This window comes from Cyprinus carpio, chromosome B23 (genome assembly GCF_018340385.1).
Source record: "Cyprinus carpio isolate SPL01 chromosome B23, ASM1834038v1, whole genome shotgun sequence".
NCBI classification, from domain to species: domain Eukaryota; kingdom Metazoa; phylum Chordata; class Actinopteri; order Cypriniformes; family Cyprinidae; genus Cyprinus; species Cyprinus carpio.
In genome coordinates, this window is record NC_056619.1 from 21,961,344 (window position 1) to 21,982,043 (window position 20,700).

Here is a 20,700-nt window from a genome sequence, read left to right on the forward strand (position 1 = left end):
ATAGGCTACATTTATGCAGTGCACAGATGCTTTAATCCAAAGCGTCTTACATTGCATTCAACACACACACACACACACACACACACACACACACACACACACACACACACACACACACACACACACACACACACACACACACACACACAGACACAGACACACACACACACACACACAGAGAGAGAGAGGCATATGATGATGATGATATGTATTCAGAAGAACAGTTTAGAGTATATTGTTCTGGTCACAAACAACAAAAATCAACATGGTTTATTATGTTTTATTTCTGAATAAAGCTAAATATATATATCTATATAATACTGATAATGAAACATGTACAAACATGTTTGCAATTAAAAGAAAAATAATATGAAGATACACTCCAGTTGAGCATATTAGCCTCGACTGAATTCTCTCCAATCATCACAGATTATTGTGAGACAACAGAAATGGGCCCAAAATTGACCCCTGTCTCATGAAATGTCATTTTTTTGTCGAGTAGTGTAGGGAAGTTTGAGGATTTGTCACAGCGCTGGGAATCTTGATAAGGTGTAGGTGCTGTCAGTGTTGCAATCATAAACATGATATTTATTCTCTGCTTCCGTGAGCTTTCCAGGTTTGGTCGTTTCTTGACAGTCAATCTGCATAAAGAGACAGAAATTCATTACACAGATAGTGCACTTTTCATTTATAGTCTATAAAACCAGTAAGGGTTGGGTTTTGCTATAGGTTAAAGTCAGTTTATTTTACCTTTTTATCAGCACATGTGGACACCTTAACCGATGAAATTAATAACAACCAAATGAAGCACAGTGTGAGCGAACAGAAAGTCAGCAAAGGCTCTTTCTGGTGAGATGGACAAGAACTCGCCTTTATTCTGAGGATTAATCTGGATTCTCAGACACACTGAAGAAGACATGGAGATATTAGTAAATGCAATAAAAAATAAAAGTACTTGTAGGCTATATGAATATTTTATGTAATACCAACAAAAAACAAACAAACTATCCCCTAATGTCAAAGCTGAAGAACTATTTATTGTGCACATTAACAAATAACGCACAAGAATGAATCAATTACCTACAGTGGAGATGGAGTCGTGTCATTGAAAATAAATAAAATGGAATTAAAATAGAAGGGTAAAAAAAGTAAATTGCATGGTAATAATTTCTATACAAATACAAAAATAAACAAACTATCACGTTAAATCAACACTGGATAGCTATTTATTGTGCACATAAATAACGAGAGAGAGAGAGAAAAGCAACAAGAATAAATCAATTACCTGCAAGAATAAACGACCCAACGCACGATATGAAGCCAGACAGAAAGCTGTTGAACGGAAACGTGCCGACTAATAAACAATAGAGAAACTGCAGCGCTCCAGTCATCATGATATACAGCAGATACGCGTCTATCACTTTCAGTTTGTTCGGCGTGCTGGACGCGTATTCCTCCAAAAACCTGGAAATGACAGAAATCACTGAATTTGACATTTTCAATATCGATTTAAAAGCCAAACAACACCGAATGCTGACGTGTGCATAAATAACGTTTACGTAAATAACAGTTTCCAGTGCCGCACAGAGGGGTTCTTCCTCCAGGGGGCGCTAGATGGCTCAAAATTACAACCTCTCTTTTGGAAAGTATTTAAAGGGGTCATATGATGCGATTTCAATTTTTCCTTTCTCTTTGGAGTGTTACAAGCTCTTGGTGAATAAAGAAGATCTGTAAAGTTGCAAAGTTCAAGTTCAAGTTGAGCTTCATTGTCGTTCCTCTTCATGTGTGGACATACAGTGGAACGAAATGTCCTGCATCACAGGACCACGGTGCTACATAAATACAGACAGTATAAACCTATACACAACTAACCTACTGACAGATTGTGACTATACATATACTATATATAAAAGTTTACCTGTACATAAACTAAAAAATATAAACTATAGGAATGCTTCACATAATACTGTACATGTGCAAAGAGAAACATCGTAAGTCAAGCAGCTGGCTGGGAGCAGTGCACGATGATTTGTAGTGCATGAGCATGAAAACATACACATATTACTGAGTCTTTTGTGGGATTATGTACACACAGCAGTGTCTAGTGTGCATAGAGGAGAGTGTGTTACAGGTGGTTTGTACAGGCCCACTCACCTGTGTGTAGCACAAAGACTAAAGTCTCAAATCCAAAGAGATAGTCTTTATATAAGTTAAGACTTGTCCACGCCCTTCTAAAACGCCCCCACATGTCTACGTCACAATGTGGAAAGATTTGCATAACACCACCCAAATGTTCGCTGTAGTATTGTTGTTGCCGCCATGTTGTGGAGATGCTGTGTGTTTTGTTGTGAAAGCCTTCCAAAAGAGGACACGACTAGAAATCAGTGGTTAAGTTGTATTTACAACACTCTTCCAGAACAGTTCTTCAGCCCAAATATTCAGATGTGTGCAGCGCATTTTATGGAGGACTGTTTTCTGATCCTGCAGACTGGCCTACAATGGGTCTGTGCTCAAAGGCTGTTCTATAAAGTGAGACAGTTCCAACTTTGCAATGACAGTCTGGCACTTCCGACTCACAGCTTGTAAGTAAATGTTTTATATTTAAACAATATCGCCACTGATGATTCAAACTCGAGTTTTAAGCAGTGTAGAGTAGCGCTTGATGTTTGTCGTTTCTCCGATCACAAATGCAGACATGGTTTTATGTTTATGCGGTGTGATACGCAACTCATAAACACAGTATAAGTCATTATAATCAGTAATTATGTCCCCACTGGATGCAACAAATGCCTTGTTTGTAATGTTTTTTTTTGGTTTTGTCTCATCGTGCCGGGAGATGGCTTAGTATGTTAAGGGGCGTAACATTTCTGCCACACGCTTGAGGTATTCAGCCAATCACAACGCACTGGATAGGTGGCCAGTCAGCATACACCTCGCTTTTCAGAACACGTTTTGTAAAAATCGATGCATTTCAGAAAGGTGGGGCATAGAGGAGCAACAATAATGTACAGTATGTGGAAAATAATGTGTTTTTTGAAACTTAAACCACATAAACCCATTTCATTACACCAAATAAACAAAATAATGACCCTTTTGATATGCAAAGGTTGCTATCTGACCATTTTTTAAATGCATCATCCAAAAATTAGAAATGACAATGTCCAAGCGGTGAGTAACATCACGTGACAAGCATGAGTCAGAATAGCATTATATATATATATATATAGGCTATATAAAAATGTTACTTACCCTTTTATCTTTCCAATATTGAATACTGTTGTTTTTTTTCCCTTGCTAATTAAAGATCAAGTAGAACAAAGAAAAAAAAAAAAAAAAAACAACAGTAAATTATTTTAAAGCCTTAAATCTACTCTTTGAATAATTTTAATTATTTAAACTTGTTTACGGACATTTGATTTTCTTATTGCTTTCTTTTTTTTATTGTTTTTATTTATTACAGTAGGTATTTGTTTTTTATGTTATATGTTATTGCTTTCGTATGTTTTTTGTAATTAAAACTGCAATAATAATATAAAAAAAGTTTAAGTAGGAAAAAAACGTTAGTACTAATTCAACATTTCATTCAAAAGATATGTGTATGGCCAAAGCTTTATCAAATATCAGTTTCTTTACACACAACATTATATACATGTAACATACTGACAAGTTAACTCCTGCAGGATTTGATCTCACTTATTAATTAGTTTAAATGTTAATAAGTCTGAACCATCATATTTCTAGCATTCTGGACACTTAAAGAAGTACACAGTAAAGAACAAAAATTCACAACAGCAGTTTGTCAAACATTTTCTGGAATGCATAAAAATGTGTTTGGCTTTACTGTATTGCTGCAAGTAGTACAAATTCAGCAGAACTTTTCTCAGCCAAAAAGAAAGAGAGTTACGCTAAATCAATTCTTTTAACATCACTGTTTGTTTATAAATGTATTTACAGAAATATTTCAGTTATTACTACATGTGACTTCATAACCCTTACAGACAAAGTGTTTGTCCAGTAGGTGGCAGCAAGCAGCTGTTTGTTCTTCATGGCAGAAGGCAGTTGTTTGTTTTGCATTTACAGTACAGGACAGATACTGTAAAGCATTGAAGAAAAAGGACAAACATTAACACTTCCTGTATCATAATCATTATCAAAAGTGAACAAATTACACACACACACACACACACACACACACACACACACACACACACACACACACACACACACACACACACACAAAACCTTTATACCACACAACACACACACACACACAGGAGAATCACACCTAATTAAATTAATTTTGAGTTCCACCTAAATCTCCTAAATAATTCCCAAGGTAATCAATAAACTCACTGTAGTTCCTCTAGTTTATATAGATTGAGTACCCTCAAGTGTAAAGAGAATAATCTCAGGTCTGAAGGTAGTTTCAGTCCTAAATCTCCTAATTCATTATTATTGAGATTGAGTTCTCTCAGGTGTGAGGGGTTTGATTTCAGGGCTGAAGCCACACCAATAAAAACAATTCATATAACAATAAAAAAAATTAAAAAAAATGCTAAAAAAGAGATATGGGTCTGTTTTGGGTGTTTTATTTCAAAAACAACAAACTGAGTAAAAATTATAGTTCAAAAAGTTTACATTTGCAAGAACATGATACAAATGCAATAAACAGAGTTTATTTAAGACTTTTTTCTTTCTGGTATTTGCATGCATTTGGGCCTGGAGTTATTCATAGAACTTTTTTTTCTTCACAAATCCCACAGTTTCTCATTTGCATGCATTGGGCACAGTAATACATGGTTTTGTTTGTGTGTTTGTTCGTGCAGCATGTGATGCTACTCCACAAATCTAAAGTAGAAAATGACAATATAATAAAACCACTCCAACTTTCGTGTGTAATTATAATAATAATTCCTTCTATATTATATATATTTCAAAATGACCAATATCCGAAAAAAAACAAGTACTTTGGACCACGGAACACTGTAGTTTCTCCAGTTTACACTGTGGATCCTTTCAAGCAGAGCAGGCAAAGCAACTTTGCTCCAGAATCTTCCAGTGGTGTTGTGTTCAGATTTCCCTCACGGGTCAGGCTCAAGTCTTCTCGTGGTGCAGCGTTCTAATTTTGAAATTGAAATTTAAAGGGGTTTGATCTCAGAGCTGTAACCAGAGCAGCACAACCTCCACATCGAATACAGCAGTGTTCCAGTCTGCAGGGGGGAAGAACAATTTCTTAGACAGAGAAGGGAAATTTTGAAATTGAAATTTAAAATCAGTCAGAGCTATACAAATGTATCTTCATATTTACAAGTAAATCTTAAACTTGACCTCCTCTGAGGAGGACCGGTATAACCCCGAGTTTCTAAAATGCAAATGCACAGTTCAGGAAAAATGAGCAGTTGTGCAGAGGTGTATCATAAAAGAAAAAACGTAAACCCCGAGTTAAAAAAAATCAAAAACAAAAATCTCAAAAAAAACAAGAACCAAAAAAAGAACAAAAACATAAGTTTTTTTCCCATTTAGTGATGAAAAGTTAGTTTAGGATAAATTGGATTTATGGAAGCACTGGAGAACTTCAGGGAAAAATGGCCAGTTCAACAAAGAGGGTAGTTTTTTTTTTTACATAAATGTAATTTTTAAAGAGGGTAGTTTTTTTCCCATTTAGTGATGAAAAGTTAGTTTAGGATAAATTGGATTTATGGAAGCACTGGAGAACGTTTTGCAAATATCTTTTACAAAATAAACATGTTTGCTGTTTATTAAAATGCATTGGTAGCTGTGTAAATATAAACGTTATAAAAAATGTCACTCACTGTAGTTTCTTAAGTTTACACTGTGGATCCTCCAGTACACCAGAGAGCTGATTTACTATGGAATCTCCTGGAAAATTATAGCTCAGATTGAGTTCTCTCAGGTGTGAGGGGTTTGATTTCAGAGCAAAAACCAGAAAAGCACAATCTTCTTTTGTAATATAGCAGTTAGACAACCTGCAGAGACAAAGAAGAAAAAAAAAACTTTTCATGTGTACAGCTCAAATCACATAAATTAAAGCTGAAGTGCATCAAAAAGTGTCACCATCAGGAATTGTAAAAATAATTATAGGTTTCTCAAACACTTTTTCCAAGCAAACAAATTGACATCTTGCTGTGTTAGGCACACTTTTTGTATCAAATGTGATGCAATAACAGTAAAAGACAAACATATGGTGCTTCTCATTTCTTAAATTCTGCATCCTCATTTCAGTGCTCCTTCGTGACCTGGAAACTGTTCAAAGTCCACCACGAAAAAGGACGTTTTAGTTGTCTAATAACACCACGAGGAGGTGAAGCTTACCAAGGATGCTTGAGCAAGGAAACAATGGAGCATCCTTTGTATGCATAAATTCTTCTTCCCATTTACCTGTCACAGTAGCTTCAATTCATGTTTGGTTTAAATAAGCAATACATCTTACATAGTTCAATAGGCATGTGGAGGTGTAGTCTTAAAGGGTTAGTTCACCCACAAATGAAAATTAGGCTGTGTTTTACTCACCCCCGAGGCATCCTAGGTGTATATGACTTTCTTCTTTCAGACGAATCCAGTCGGAGTTATATTAAAAATTGTCCTGGCTATTCCAAGCTCTATCATTGCAGTCAGCAAGTGTTGCATTGCAGGGAAGTCGTGGACTAATGGTTAGAGAGTATGACTCCTAACCCTAAGGTTGTGGGTTCGAGTCTTGGCCCGGCAATACCACTACTGAGGTGCCCTCGAGCAAGGCACCAAACCCCCAACCTCTCCCCGGGCGCCGCAGCATAAATGATGCCCACTGCTCCGGGTGTGTGTTCACGGTGTGTGTGTGTTCACTGCTGTGTGTGTGCACTTTGGATGGGTTAAATGCAGAGCACGAATTCTGAGTATGGGTCACCATACTTGGCTGTATGTATGTCACTTTCACTTTTTTTTCAGTCCAAAAGAAATGAAATAAAAAGCGCCCATCCATTAAAAAAAAGTGTCTCACGTGGCTCTGAGGGTGAACAAAGGCCTCCTGTAGTGACTCGATGCAGTTTTGTAAGAAAACTATCCATATTCAAAACGTAATAATCACTTGAATCTAGCTTGCGCTCACTGATGGAAACGGAAGCAGTTCTGGGAGAATTATGTATGAGGTCATCTTTGTGCATGCGCCGCTCAGAAGAGACGCATGCAGAAATGCAGCGGAGAGATCAAAACAAAACAGTGGTCAGTAATTAGAAGTACAAAACGAGGATTTGTAAAGAAGAATGTCGGAGGATTTCGATATAAGCCAAGAGGAGACTGGTTTTCCTTTGCTAAAGTAAGGAAACTTTGCTTCCTTTGCTCCTGTGCTTTGGTTTTTACGAGACTCACCGGCACATGGGCAATGTCGACCTCATACGTTATGCTCCCAGAGCTGCTTCTCTCTAATGTTCCTGCTTCAACTCACCTTTGTAATATGTTTTTGGAGTTTTTTAGCAGCAAAATTGATAATATACATAACCACATTGTTAACCCCTACTTCTGCTGCCTCCTCCTTAAATATTTCTGCATTTTCTGGTATCTCTCTCTCTAACTTTGCCATTCAAGACTCTATGAACTATGGGTGATTGGGCTTTTTCTTCTTTGGCTCCTAAATTGTGGAATTCCCTGCCCTCTGAGATTAGGAATGCAGAATCGCTTAGTGTTTTTAAATCGTCCCTTAAAACATACTTTTTTAGGGTAGCTTTTATGTGATTACTTCGTTTGTTATTATATTGGCTTTTTATTGTATTGTTTGGTTAGTTTTTTACTGCCTGCACTGTTATGTGTATCTTTAAATTTTATATTTTTATGTAAAGCGCTTTGAGATGCTACTTTTAAAGGCGCTATATAAAATAAAGTTTATTATTATTATTATTATTACGTTTTGAATATGGATATTTTTCTTAGAAAAACGCATCGATTCGCTACAGGAGGCCTTTGTTTACCCCCTGGAGCCGTGTGGACACTTTTTTTATGGATGGGCGCTTTTTTATTTCACTTCTTTTGGACTGAAGCAACAGAACACCTGCTGACTGCAATGATAGAGCTTGGAATATCCAGGACAATTTTTAATATAACTGACTGGATTCATCTGAAAGAAGAAAGTCATATACACCTAAGATGCCTCAGGGGTGTGTAAAATGCAGCCTAATTTTGATTTTTTTGGGTGAAATAACCCTTTAACCAATAAGTGAGATAAGTGGTGGCTAATGGTCCCAAGGAATCAGGGGGCCCCATCTGATATTGGCGAATCATGTTTGGCAACGATCCAGTGCATATTTGTGTTTGCACTCTGGAGAGCCTCAAATGTTTCTATTTAAAATGTGTGTGCAGCATTGTGCAATGTATCCAGTCACAGACATCTGTTGATTTCCTGAATGCAATGGCCAATCAGAGGCATTTGAGTTGGAATTCACTCAGTGCTTGAAACACCAGATTTTTTGTTCATTGCCGAGTTACCCTCGTGAATTCTCTCATTATAGCAAACAAAGTGTAGACACAATATAAAAAATAGATTCAGTCTGCAGTGCAGAGAACTTCATTGGCTACGTTTACATGCAACCAAATAATCAGTTTGTAATCAGATTGACGGTTCAATCGGACTGAAAAGCCTTCATGTAAACAGCTTAATCGATCCGACTGAGCTCGATCGGAATGAAATTTTGATAAATGCATAAATATTAATTCTGCTGTTAAAAACAAATAAAGAAACTGTGTAGGAGGGTGGTTATTATGTGCAAACGGTGAGAAACTCTATATTTCTGCAGTGTGTGCATTTGACATTGACATTATACGCGCACTTCAACCCGATTACTTTATTTAGCATTCATGTAAACACTACATTCAGATTCATCAATCGGAATGATTTCAGTCCGATTGAACCAAAAATTGTGCATGTAAATGTAGCCATTGATTATAACGGAATGTTGTAAGAACACGATCAACTGAAGCGAGTAACCCCTTACCAAAAACCATGGTTTGATTGTGGTAAGTAGTATAGTAGCCTTTTTTTGATGGAATGATTATCATTTGTACAACCCCAGTTTTACTACATTTGAATCTCTTGTCTTAATTGTCTTCCTTGAACACTCTGTGTAAACACTTACGGTGCAGGGTGAAAATGTATGAATACCTGGCCATGTGTTGTGACTATATTTACAATAATGCATGGCCTCTTGTTCCTTATTGGTCAAATAAAGTATCACTCACTGAAGTTTCGCCAGTTTACAGCTTGGATCCCTCAGCAGATCAGAGAGCAGCCTCACTTCAGAATCTTCTAGATGATTTTCATTAAGTTCGAGTTCTCTCAGGTGTGAGGGGTTTGATTTCAGAGCTGAAATCAGAGCAGCAAAACCTTCATATCTAATACGGCAGCAAGACAGCCTGCAGAGAGAAGGACAAAAAACATTATATAACAGTTATGATACCTTACAGTGATGTTTAACAAATGTATAAGCTAGATCATGTCCATTCAATTATGTCATTTTACATTTAAATTATTTATTACTATACTAAATTATCATCACTCACTGTAGTTTCTCCAGTTTACAGTGTGGATCCTTCAGTAGATCAGAGAGCAGCCTCACTTCAGAATCTTCTAGATCATTTTTATTCATATTGAGTTCTCTCAGGTGTGAAGGGTTTGATTTCAGAGCTGAAACCAGAGCAGCAAAACCTTCATTTCTAATACAGCAGCAAGATAACCTGCAGAGAGAAAGACAAAAATGTTATATAAATGTTATGATACCTTACAATGATGTTTACTTTTTCATTACTTGTACTATACTAATATCACTCACTGTAGTTTCTCCAGTTTACAGTCTGGATCCATCAACAGAGCAGAAAGCAGCTCCACTTCTGTATCCCCTGGTGCAGTATTATTCAGATTCAGCTCTATCAGGCTTGAGAGGTTTGATTTCAGAGCTGAGGTCAGAGCAGGACAATCTTCAATTCTGGAGGAATAAAGTCTGCAGTTAAGGACATTTCATTTTGACCATTATAAGTTAATGCTTAGCAACTACTTCTACTCAGGACTGTAAAAGGGCTTGTGCTTATGCGTGCCTGTTTTAGTTCTACTTTTTATTAAATCTAGACTGTTTTATTTGCCACTAGGTGATGTCCAATCCTGTTCTTGGAGGGGCACCTTCCTAAAGATTTCTAGTAATGCTGAAGACCATGATTTGCTGGTTGAGGTGAGTTTAATTGGGGCTGGAGCTAAACTTTGCAGGACAGCGGCCCTCTAGGAGCAGGACTGGACACCCCTGAACTAGAAGAATAATGCTACAGTTTTGTGGTGTGGTTCTCTAACACAACAACGGTATGTATAGCAGCATGCGAACATAATTCTAAATGTTTTTCGTGAACATGGTTCAATCACATTCAGCACAACATCTATCACTCACTGTTTATGCTGTGAATCATTCTGTAGGTCATAGAGAAGGTCTACTGCAAAATTTCCTGTTGCATTGTAGCTCAGATCAATCTCTCTCAGGTGTGAAGGATTTGATTTTAGAGCTAAAACCAAATCAGCACGACCCTCTTCTCCAATACTGCACCAGGACAACCTACAGATAGCAGAGGTTACTGCTGTATGGCTGTGTTATGTGTGTATTATAAGCACCAGACAAAAATGCCTCTGGTTCCAAAAATTAAACATTTAAGGACCAAATTACTTTTATAGTTGACAAATCACAAAATCGCTTGATAAAGATGTTTTTTTAGCGGTACTTCAGTTCACAACAACACAACAAACCTCTCAAGTCTGATAAAGCTGAATCTGAATAATACTGCACCAGGGGATATGGCCCTTCTCAAATCAGAAACTGTGGGTGGACAGAACAATCCGTGCACAGTAAACAAACGCACTGCTGCATACAACAGCGGTATCTCGTCGGGGAACATGAGCGAGTACAAAACATTGTGCTATGATCTCTGACGGGCAGTAAAAGCTGCAAAACACAGATACAGGGAACGCATAGGGTCCCATTTCCAACTAAATGACTCCCGACGAATGTGGCAGGGACTAAGGACCATCTGTGCCTTTGGAAATCAATCCTCTGCAGCTGTGAGAGCAGACCCGTAGCTGGCTGACGAGTTAAACTCTTTCTACGGCCACTTTGAACACAACCAATCAAACCAGAAACAGCCAATCAACCACCCAGTTGCAGCAGTCAGAACATTGATAATCATGTAATCACCCTGAGCGCATCTCAGGGTCTGCTCTCCCCTCTCTGCAGGACATCTACCTCAAACGCTGCAAAAGCAGAGTTGTTAAAATCATCAAGGACCCAAACCACCCTAGCAACGGTCTCTTTCACTTTGCTGCCATTTGGTAAGCGCTTCCGTAGCCTGATGGCAAAAACTGTGAGAAAAATCTTGAATCTTGAATCTTGAATCTTGAACAACAGTCACTGCTGTGTCCTGTGATGAAGGGATGTACATACTACATATATTGTGATGATTTAAGTTATTTTTTATTTATTTATTTTTTATTCTGGTCTTAGCTTAAATGAATCATCTAGAAATATTCTTCATGTCTCACTGCCTGAACTCTGCTGAACTCTCAGTCAGGTGACAGCTGAGGCAAAAGGTGATAGAACAGCTGATGGATCGAATAAAATGATTAGAGAAGTCAGAGTTATGAATGTGATGATAACCCTGACTTCTATAATAATTTTTATGATTCTATAATCATTCAGTCTGAATGGTAAATTATTACACTTACCATAGTTGTTCTAGTTTACAGTGTTGATCCACCAATCCAGCACAAAGCAGCTTCACTCCTGAGTCTCCTAGTTTATTATAGTTCAGATTGAGTTCTCTCAGGTGTGAGGGGTTGGATTTTAGAGCTGAAGCCAGAGCAGCACAACCTTTCTCTCTAATATCGCAGGTGGAAAGCCTGTAGCACAAATAAAGCAAAAATAATTCTTAATTTTTTTTTTCTTATTATAGCATTTAATATAATCATAAGTATGTTGGGATATAATTATCATTTAGCTGGAGGAAAGTTTACCCAAAGGATATTTTACCCATGATCAGTGTCATCTGTATTAAATTCATGTGTCATCAGGCCATACAGAGGCGTTTATTTTAACACAAAATAAGCATCAATCCACCCATTCTCCAAACAGTATAGTATCTCAGCCTGAAGGCTGGACACATGGCTAGTCCATTACAGGACACACACACACACGCGCGCGTGCACACTCACACACAATGCAATTTATTGAGCCACCACATTAGACTATGGAAAATGTTTTATTAAACATTAACTATAATATGAGAGACTATTAACACTCACTTTAGTCTCTCCAGTTTACACTGTGGATCCATCAGTACAGCAGACAGTAGTGTCACTCCTGAATCTCCTAGTTTATTAAAGCTCAGATTAAGTTCTTCCAGGTGTAAGGGGTTTGATTTCAGAGCTAAAACCAGAAGAGCACAACCTTCCTCTCCAATACTGCAGTGAGACAGCCTGTAGAGAAAAAAAAAATCCTTACATTAATCATGATTTTAAAAGAGCACTGCATTAAAATTCCTCTCTTTATGTTCACTCGACAAAACAATTTTATATTTACGTCCTACATTTTCTCTTTCTGTAACTTAACTATAAAAATATGATACAGTTTTTCCATACGCATACTAGTAAAAATGGATAATTTCATACATAATTGTGATAGAATAGAAAAATATAAATCCACTTATCTTCAAAATATCTACAAATGCCTTTACACTGCAGAAATATCACTCACTGTAGTTTCTCCAGTTTACACTGTGGATCCTCAAGCAGAGCAGAAAGCAACTTTGCTCCAGAATCTCCCAGTGTGTTTGTGTTCAGATTAAGTTCTCTCAGGTGTGAGGGGTTTGATCTCAGAGCTGTAACCAGAGCATCACAACCTTCATCTCGAATACAGCAATTAGATAACCTGCAGTGAAATTAACAAAGAAATTGTTTAGAGAAGGAATGCAAAGATGGAAAAAGATGTACACAATGCAAATTGGACCCAGAGCAGAGATTTTGATTTACACCTAGAATAACTTGCAAAGTTTAAAACTAAATTTTTTTTTCTTTTCTTCTGTAGTTAAGTCTACCATGCACAACTAAGAATGATGTACATTTGCCAAGAAATCATATGTAAAAATGCACAATTTAGAATAGAAGAATTATCTCTCTTTTTGTTGAGAGGAATTTAAGGAATAACAAATTGCAATTTAAAAGAATTTAAAGGGATACTCCACACCAAAATTAAAATTTTGTCATTAATCACTTACCCCCATGTTGTTCCAAACCCATAAAAGCTCTGTTTGTCTTCAGAACACAATTTAAGATATTATGTATGAAAACCTGGAGGTTTGAGACTGTCCCATAGACTGCCAAGTAAATAACAGTGTCAAGGTCCAAAAAAGGTATGAAAGTCGTTGTCCGAATACTCCATCTGCCATCAGTTGTGCAATCTGGGTTATATGAAGCGACGGGAACACTTTTTGTAAGCGAAGAAAACAAAAATAATGACTTTATTCAACAATTCCTTTGTCAACGGTCTCCTCTGTGTCTCTCCATATCACCGTATGCTGTGTATGCTCTTCTGTATCATCCACGCCACAAGGATGTCCTTGTGGCGCAGATGACACAGAAGAAGGTACTTTCATACCTTTTATGGACCTTGACACTGTTATTTATTTTGCAGTCTATGGGACAGTCTCAAGCCTCCCGGTTTTCATCCAAAATATCTTAAATTGTGTTCTGAAGACAAACTGAGCTTTTACGGGTTTGGAACGACATGGGAGTAAGTTAATAATGACAAAATTTTCATTTTCACTTTAACATAGGTCATGCTTTCTGAGAAATAAAGTGTCTCACACACACACATAGAGACACACACACACACACCCACCCACCCACCCCACCCACCCACACACACACACACACACACACAAATATATACATAATAAATATATAATAATATATATATATATATATATATATATATATATATATATATATATATATATATATATATATATATATATATATATATATATATATATATATAATATCTTACTTTAATGTCTCCAGAAGACAGGTTGAACTTCCCAGTCCAGCACTGAGCACCCTCATTCTACACTCCTGCAGGTTATTGTTACTCAGGTTCAGTTCCCTCAGACTTGAGGAGCATGAGCTGAGAATTTTGGCCAGAGCTGAACAGCTTTCATCTTTGAGATGACATTTATTCAGACTATATGAAAGAAATGATATCCGCAAATTAAAGTGTTTTATCGACAGGAAATTAATGGGTATGCACACAGATAAACTATAACGCTGATTTTAGAAGGAACTTGTAAGCCTATCATACATTTACAATTAGGTTTTTTTTTTCTTTTTTTTTCACAATTTACAAATTTTCTATTGATTCTCATTTTAGCCAGACCCCAGTTCAAGAAATGCTTAATCTTAATCTATATTATGTTACAAGCTAGTGGTGGCGATATGACCAAAATCATAAATCACAATATGATTTATGATTTTTTTTTTTTTTACCAGTAAAAACTCAACAATCCTCAATTCTAAATATCACAGCAAAAGCTAATAGCCTACTAGGTTAACTGATATAAGTATAAAGATCTCAAACGATTAATGAAGACAGTAAACAGTCAGTAATAATATAAAAACAAATAAGCAAATTACAAATTACAGGACAATAAATGCAATATAACAAATATACAATTGAAATGTTTTTCAGGTAGGTCTATCTAACAGTAGTATTCAAGTAAGAAATACTAGTGAAATTTAATTAATTCATCAAATGTAAAATAAAACACTGCATAGTCTTCACTGAATTAATTAAGCTTGTTTTTAAAACTACAAAAGTTATTCAGTCAAAAGCAGTTAGGAAAAAGCTGCTGTTGGTTAATTAAGATGTGATGGATGAACCTTCATCTTGATTGTGTGAACTGTAAGACTTTACAGTATTGTGGCTGCTGTCAATACATCGGATATTTCATTAATGAAAAGACTAATTCGAATTTATATAAAATGACTTACTCGGCTATCCTGGATGCTGTTACCACTGGCAGCAGCCTCAGTAAACATTCTTCAGATGGATAATATTCACTCAGTTTAAACTCATTCAGTTCCTTTTCTGAGTTTAGCAACATAAACACCAGAGCTGACCACTGAGCAGGAGAGAGGTTGGAAATACCACTTTTACCTCTCTTCAGGAATATTTGTACTTCCTGCTCCAGAGAATGATCATTCAATTCATTTAGACAGTAGAACAGATTGATTGATTTCTCTGAAGAGGGATTTTCCTTAATCTTCCTCTTAATGTACTTAACAATGCCTTGTCCACTGTGAAAGCTGTTTCCTCGCTGTTTCAGAAGGTTTCGAAAGACTGTTTGATTAGACTCCAGTGATAGACCCAGAAGGAAACGGAGGAAAAGGTCCAGGTGTCCATTTGCACTCTGTAAGGCCCTGTCCACTTCACTCTTTAGAAACTCCTGCATTTTTGACTTGGAAGTGAAGATATTTTTGTTGACAAAGGACACAAACACATATACAGCAGCAAGAAACTCCTGAATGCTCAGATGCATAAAGCTGAAGACTTTCCCCAAGTGCAGCCCAAACTCCTCTCTGAAGATCTGTGTGCAAACTCCTGAGTACACCGACGCTTCCCTAACATCAATGCCACACTCTTTCAGGTCTTCCTCATAGAAGACCAGGTTCCCTTTTTCCAGCTGTTCAAAAGCCAGTTTGCCCAGTAACAGAAGATTTTTTTTGGTCTGCTGAAGATCCACATCGCATTTTCCTTCATACTTCTGGGTCTTCAGTTTGGTCTGAAAGATCAGGAAGTGTGTGAACATTTGAGTGAGAGTATTGGGGTTCTTTCCGCTTTCTGATTCACGTAACATTGCTTCTAGAACAGTGGCTGTAATCCAGCAGAATACTGGGATGTGGCACATGATGTGGAGGCTCCTTGATGATTTGATGTGTGTGATGATTTTATTGGCCAGACTCTCATTGTGTATCTTCTTCCTGAAATACTCGTCCTTCTGAGGGTCATTGAAGCCTCGTACCTCTGTGATCAGGTCGACACACTCAGGAGGAATCTGACTGGCTGCGGCTGGTCGAGTGGTGATCCAGAGGAGAGCAGAAGGAAGCAGATTCCCCATGATGAGGTTGGTCAGCAGCACGTCCACTGAGGCTGATTCTGTTGCATCACACAACCTCTGATTGTTCCGGAAATTTAGAGGAAGTCGACACTCATCGAGACCATCAAAGATGAATAGGACATTAAAGTCATGAAAGTCTTTTGATCTCAGCTTTTCTGTACCTGTAAAAAACTGATACAGAAGCCCCATCAGACTTATGTTTTTCTCCTTCATCAAATTCAGCTCTCTGAACGGAAGTGGAAACACAAAGTGAATATCCTGATTCTCTTTCTCTTCAGCCCAGTCCAAGATAAACTTCTGCACAGAGAAGGTTTTTCCAATTCCAGCCACTCCTTTAGTCAGCACGGTTCTGATAGGTTTGTCTTGTGCTGGTAAGGTTTTGAAGATGTCATTGCATTTGATTGGCATTTCTGGTCTTCTGGATGTTCTCTCAATCTGTCTCACTTCATGCTCATTGTTGACCTCTCCACTCCCTCCCTCTGTGATGTAGAGTTCTGTGTAGATCTCATTCAGAAGCGAGTATCCTTGCATTGAAATTCCTTCATTTATTCGTTGAAAGGTATCCTTTTGTCTGGATTTGTGCTTTTTCACATACAAAGGGGCCAGCTCTGATAAACAGGTGAAGAGAAATAACAGTTTCTGTTTAAGTTTCCTAAATTAAGGAATGCAAAATCTTCTTCTAATCAATTCTCAATGTATAAAGTCCTGACCTACATATTTTGCTTGTTGTATATCCTCTTTCACATGGAAATGCATAATATTACAAGTAAAACAGAGTGTGAACAGCTTTACAAAAACTTAATACAACCACTGTCTTTCCTCTGAAAGATATAAAAGTCACATGAGTGCTCACTTGTCTGTAGTGTTTTAGCAAGGTCTGTCTGGTTCATCTTTCTCAGGGTGTGAAGTATGATCCTCAGAAACTCCTCTCTGAGCTGATGTTCTTCCTCTATCCCTGAGGACACTGGGTAATCTGAGCTCAGTAGTGCCTTGAACCTCATCAGCTCTTTCTTCAATAGAGAAATGACTGTGTCCTCAAGCTTCTGAAACCAGAGAATATTCAAACAATTAATCTCCATCTACTAACAGGAAGGCTGAATTAATCTACCAGTGTTACAAGCAGAGTCAGCATCAGAATGAATCACGTTAAGTTACTTGCTGTTTGTACCTGAACCAAAAAAAAAAAAAAATTAATAACACATTTCACATCACAATTCATCACACAACAAAATTATTCACAATGAAAAAAGATAATAATAATAATAATGATAATAATAATAATAATAATAATAATAATAATAATAATAATAATAATAATAATAATAATAATAATACATTTCATGTTGTAGATTAAGAATAGAAGTGGACCAAGGACAGATCCTTGAGGCACTCCATGAGAAAAAGTGACAGAATGAGATTTGGATTTATCAATGCTAATGAACTGTTGCCTGTCTTATAGATATGAACCTAGCCACTGTAAGACAGTTGGTGCAGTTGTGACAAGGTGTAAAAAAGTTCCATATTATCCAGAAAAAGAAAAAGACAAGATATCAAAAGGGGTAATGGTCTAATGACTGCTAGTTTATTAATTCCGTAGAACATTGCCTTGTTTTTGCTCTGTGACCTAGTTTCTGTCTCCTGTTAATTGTGTTAATTTTATCCTAGGTGTGTCTCATTCCTCCCTTATTATACTGTCTTTAAAAGCCCTAGTTCATTAAGTTCTTGTTTGTCAGGTTTACTTGTCGCTACAATACGTGTGTTTCCTGTGATTCCCTGTGTTAGATGTACCCTGTTCCTGGACTCCATTAAAGATTGTTTTGTGTATTTTGCGTCTCCTCGTTCCTCTCTACTCAGAGTGTGACGCTACCACATTTTAATGTTTTTTAAATATTTTCTTAGAAAATATTAATATAGGCAAATAATGTAATTAATTAGATTTCCTTAATCTTTTTTTATCATCTTGGTGGATGTCCATAAAGCAAAAAAAAAAAAAAAAAAAAAAAAAAAAAAAAATTATATATATATATATATATATATATATATATATATATATATATATATATATATATATATATATATATATATATCCTCATTTCAATAGGTAGATGAATGTTTGTGATCATAAAGTCACTTATGACACCCAGTCACTTCATCTTTCCAGACTTTCCATTTAGTTTAATTTACACATGCAAAAACACCCTTACCTTAAAAATGGAGCCCAGCTGCTTCTTTCCAATCGAAGACACTGACCCATCCTGTTTGTTACTGTGGATAGTCAGAACATTAAGATTTATGGTAAAGATCTATTCAGACATTAAATACATACAGTATTTAACATACTGTACATGTACAGTAAATTAGTTTATTGTAAAAATACAAATACATAAATTATAACACATAGTTAGTGTATGTCTAAAACCACAAGACTGTTTTCACCTCACATCAGCAGAAGGGTCTCCTGAACTGAATTTAAATGGACAATCCATCGATGCATCAGTCTTCATGGACACACAGCTGGGTTCAGGAGGATCGTTCTCAGTCAGCCTAAAACACAGTAACAATTTGAGATGTATTTGGCACTCTCATTATCTTAAAAAGGTAAAATCTTTTGTTAAAAAGGAACAAAAAAAAGACTAAAATAATTTAGCATACCCTTAAACTTATAAAATCAGATTCAGACTATAAATCACTTTAACAGCACAGCCACCATCATATAAAAATGTGTAATGCTTGCATGACTAGAATTATAGCATTTAGTAAGAATTAGGTATCCTAAACCTGAGACTGTCCTCACCTCACATCAGCAGAAGGGTCTCCTGAACTGAATTTAAATGGACAATCCATTGATGCATCAGTCTTCATGGACACACAGCTGGGTCCAGGAGATTCTTCCTCAGTCAGACTAAAAACAGCAGAAATTTGTGATACAAATGGCACTGGAGAGGTTTCTTGGGTGTGACATTGCATGATAAATGTATAGTAGGGGCATTATCATACTAGGATGAATCATTATATTCCTTATTTCTAATGTTGCTTCTGATTACAGTGTCTGCTAAATTTCTCTATTCTTTATGACAGATTACATAGCCCTGCACTTTGAAAAAATAAAAATTCTGCTGATTTGAATAATAATAATAATAATAATAATAATAATAATAATAATAATAATAATAATAATAATAATTAATTAGCCTACATTACTTAATTTGATGATCCAGAGTTCTTTCCATCATGTACAGCTTTCCATCATGTACAGACTTAACATAAGATAAGATTAGTCAAACTATATACATGTATATGTATTAACTGTGCACCTGAAAGTATTCAAAAATATTGTATTATTTAACCAACAATCTGCAAAGGAGTGAGGAAAAAAGTGGAAAGTGGAAGATTAGGTGTAAAATAATGTCTTGAGAATCATTCATACATGGACTGAGAATTGCACATATTGTCATAATCTGGCTCAGAAGAAGACAGGGATGACAGGGAATACATGTCTTTTGGCAGATTAAGGGAGAATAGAAAACTTTTCACCTTACAAATGGTAGTCCAAAGCAAAAATGCTATGAAATGAATCATATCTTGTGACAAAGTGTCACATTCCAGAGAAAAACAGAAACCATTTTTGAAATCAGCACCGCAAAGAGAGTAAGAAACAAGTAATGATTTCATTCAGTTAATATGCATGTGATTGTTGTTATGAATGTGTAAAGACTATAAATACCTGACATCAGCACAAAAGTCTTCTGAACTAAAGCAAGGTGGACTTTCCATTGCATAACATGCATTATTCTTCATGGACACGAGAATGTCTCTGTATCACACTAAAACACAAAAAAAACAGTCAGTTCCTTTGATCAGTTCAGGCATAGGTTATAAAACCTGTACGGCCAGTTAAGCCAGTTAGCAAAGAAAATGAAAGAAATCTGATCTGGTCACAAGATTTGATCTAACCACCATCAGATGTATGTACAGTAGGTTTCAAAACAAATGAATTTATTCTTAAACAAAAGACCTTTATACATTTATTCCAGTGGGAAGAAAAATGTAGAATTTATTTGGGTATTTTTAGAAAGTAAAACATGCCTAAAACATAGCCATGGGGTTATTTTCTACATCAAAAAAGCCAAAGCATTCAGAACTTTTAGAATTTTCAGATTAAAAACAATTTAAAAACGTCAAAGATACAGGAATCACAAGCAATTAATCAAGAAGGTCCTTTTTATTTTACAGATTTAATAAAGCAGTTCAGTTAGTCTTAAAGTCTAGAAGCTAGTTAAGCTACATTATATTTTTAAATTACTGCAGTGGCTCATACCAATTACTAAATTTATAGTAGTCCTGTTACACATGTACATACTATATACTTATTATAGTAATTACAATAACTAGCAATAACCAGGTACTAACCCTTAACCTATCCCTAAACCTAACCCTACCCCATGTACACTTAAAAATAAAATTGCTTGACGATACCATAGAAGAACCTTTTTGTCTAAATGGTTCCATAAAGAA

The 20,700-nt window shown here is 36.3% G+C and overlaps 2 protein-coding genes across 3 annotated transcripts; both read right to left on the reverse strand.

The window, feature by feature from the left end:
- Window positions 1–255: 255 nt before the first annotated feature.
- On the reverse strand, window positions 256–1,589 carry LOC109084863 (dolichyl-diphosphooligosaccharide--protein glycosyltransferase subunit DAD1). The gene is made up of 3 exons (XM_019099506.2): window positions 1,286–1,589; window positions 751–906; window positions 256–641 (listed from the first exon to the last, which is right to left on the reverse strand). The coding sequence occupies exons 1-2, from the start codon at window positions 1,494–1,496 to the stop codon at window positions 776–778; spliced, it is 342 nt and encodes a 113-aa protein (XP_018955051.1). The 5' UTR covers window positions 1,497–1,589; the 3' UTR covers window positions 256–641; window positions 751–775.
- Window positions 1,590–5,809: 4,220 nt separating this feature from the next.
- LOC109082113 (NACHT, LRR and PYD domains-containing protein 12-like) lies at window positions 5,810–19,999 on the reverse strand. 2 transcript variants are annotated; one of them, XM_042750976.1, is made up of 15 exons: window positions 19,910–19,999; window positions 18,980–19,087; window positions 18,622–18,729; window positions 18,390–18,450; window positions 17,039–17,228; window positions 15,059–16,793; window positions 14,079–14,252; window positions 12,768–12,941; window positions 12,317–12,490; window positions 11,741–11,914; window positions 10,419–10,580; window positions 9,816–9,968; window positions 9,547–9,720; window positions 9,226–9,399; window positions 5,810–5,987 (listed from the first exon to the last, which is right to left on the reverse strand). In XM_042750976.1, exons 1-15 carry the CDS (start codon window positions 19,981–19,983, stop codon window positions 5,810–5,812), a joined length of 3,813 nt encoding a protein of 1,270 aa, XP_042606910.1. In that variant the 5' UTR covers window positions 19,984–19,999. The 2 variants fall into 2 exon arrangements, with proteins under 2 accessions (XP_042606910.1, XP_042606911.1); XM_042750977.1 differs by lacking the exon at window positions 14,079–14,252.
- Window positions 20,000–20,700: the final 701 nt, after the last annotated feature.

Excerpts from the sequence above, each read along its gene's own strand:
- LOC109082113 (XM_042750976.1), bottom strand. The coding sequence starts at position 19,983 with ATGAAGAATAATGCATGTTATGCAATGGAAAGTCCACCTTGCTTTAGT. Across the intron at positions 18,451-18,621 it reads GACCCTTCTGCTGATGTGAG|TAACAAACAGGATGGGTCAG; the intron begins GTGAAAACAGTC and ends GACTATCCACAG. Across the intron at positions 10,581-11,740 it reads TGTAAACTAGAACAACTATG|GTTGTCCTGGTGCAGTATTG; the intron begins GTAAGTGTAATA and ends TGCTATCTGTAG.
- LOC109084863 (XM_019099506.2), bottom strand. The coding sequence starts at position 1,496 with ATGTCAAATTCAGTGATTTCTGTCATTTCCAGGTTTTTGGAGGAATAC. Across the intron at positions 907-1,285 it reads TGGGTCGTTTATTCTTGCAG|TGTGTCTGAGAATCCAGATT; the intron begins GTAATTGATTTA and ends TGTCTTCTTCAG.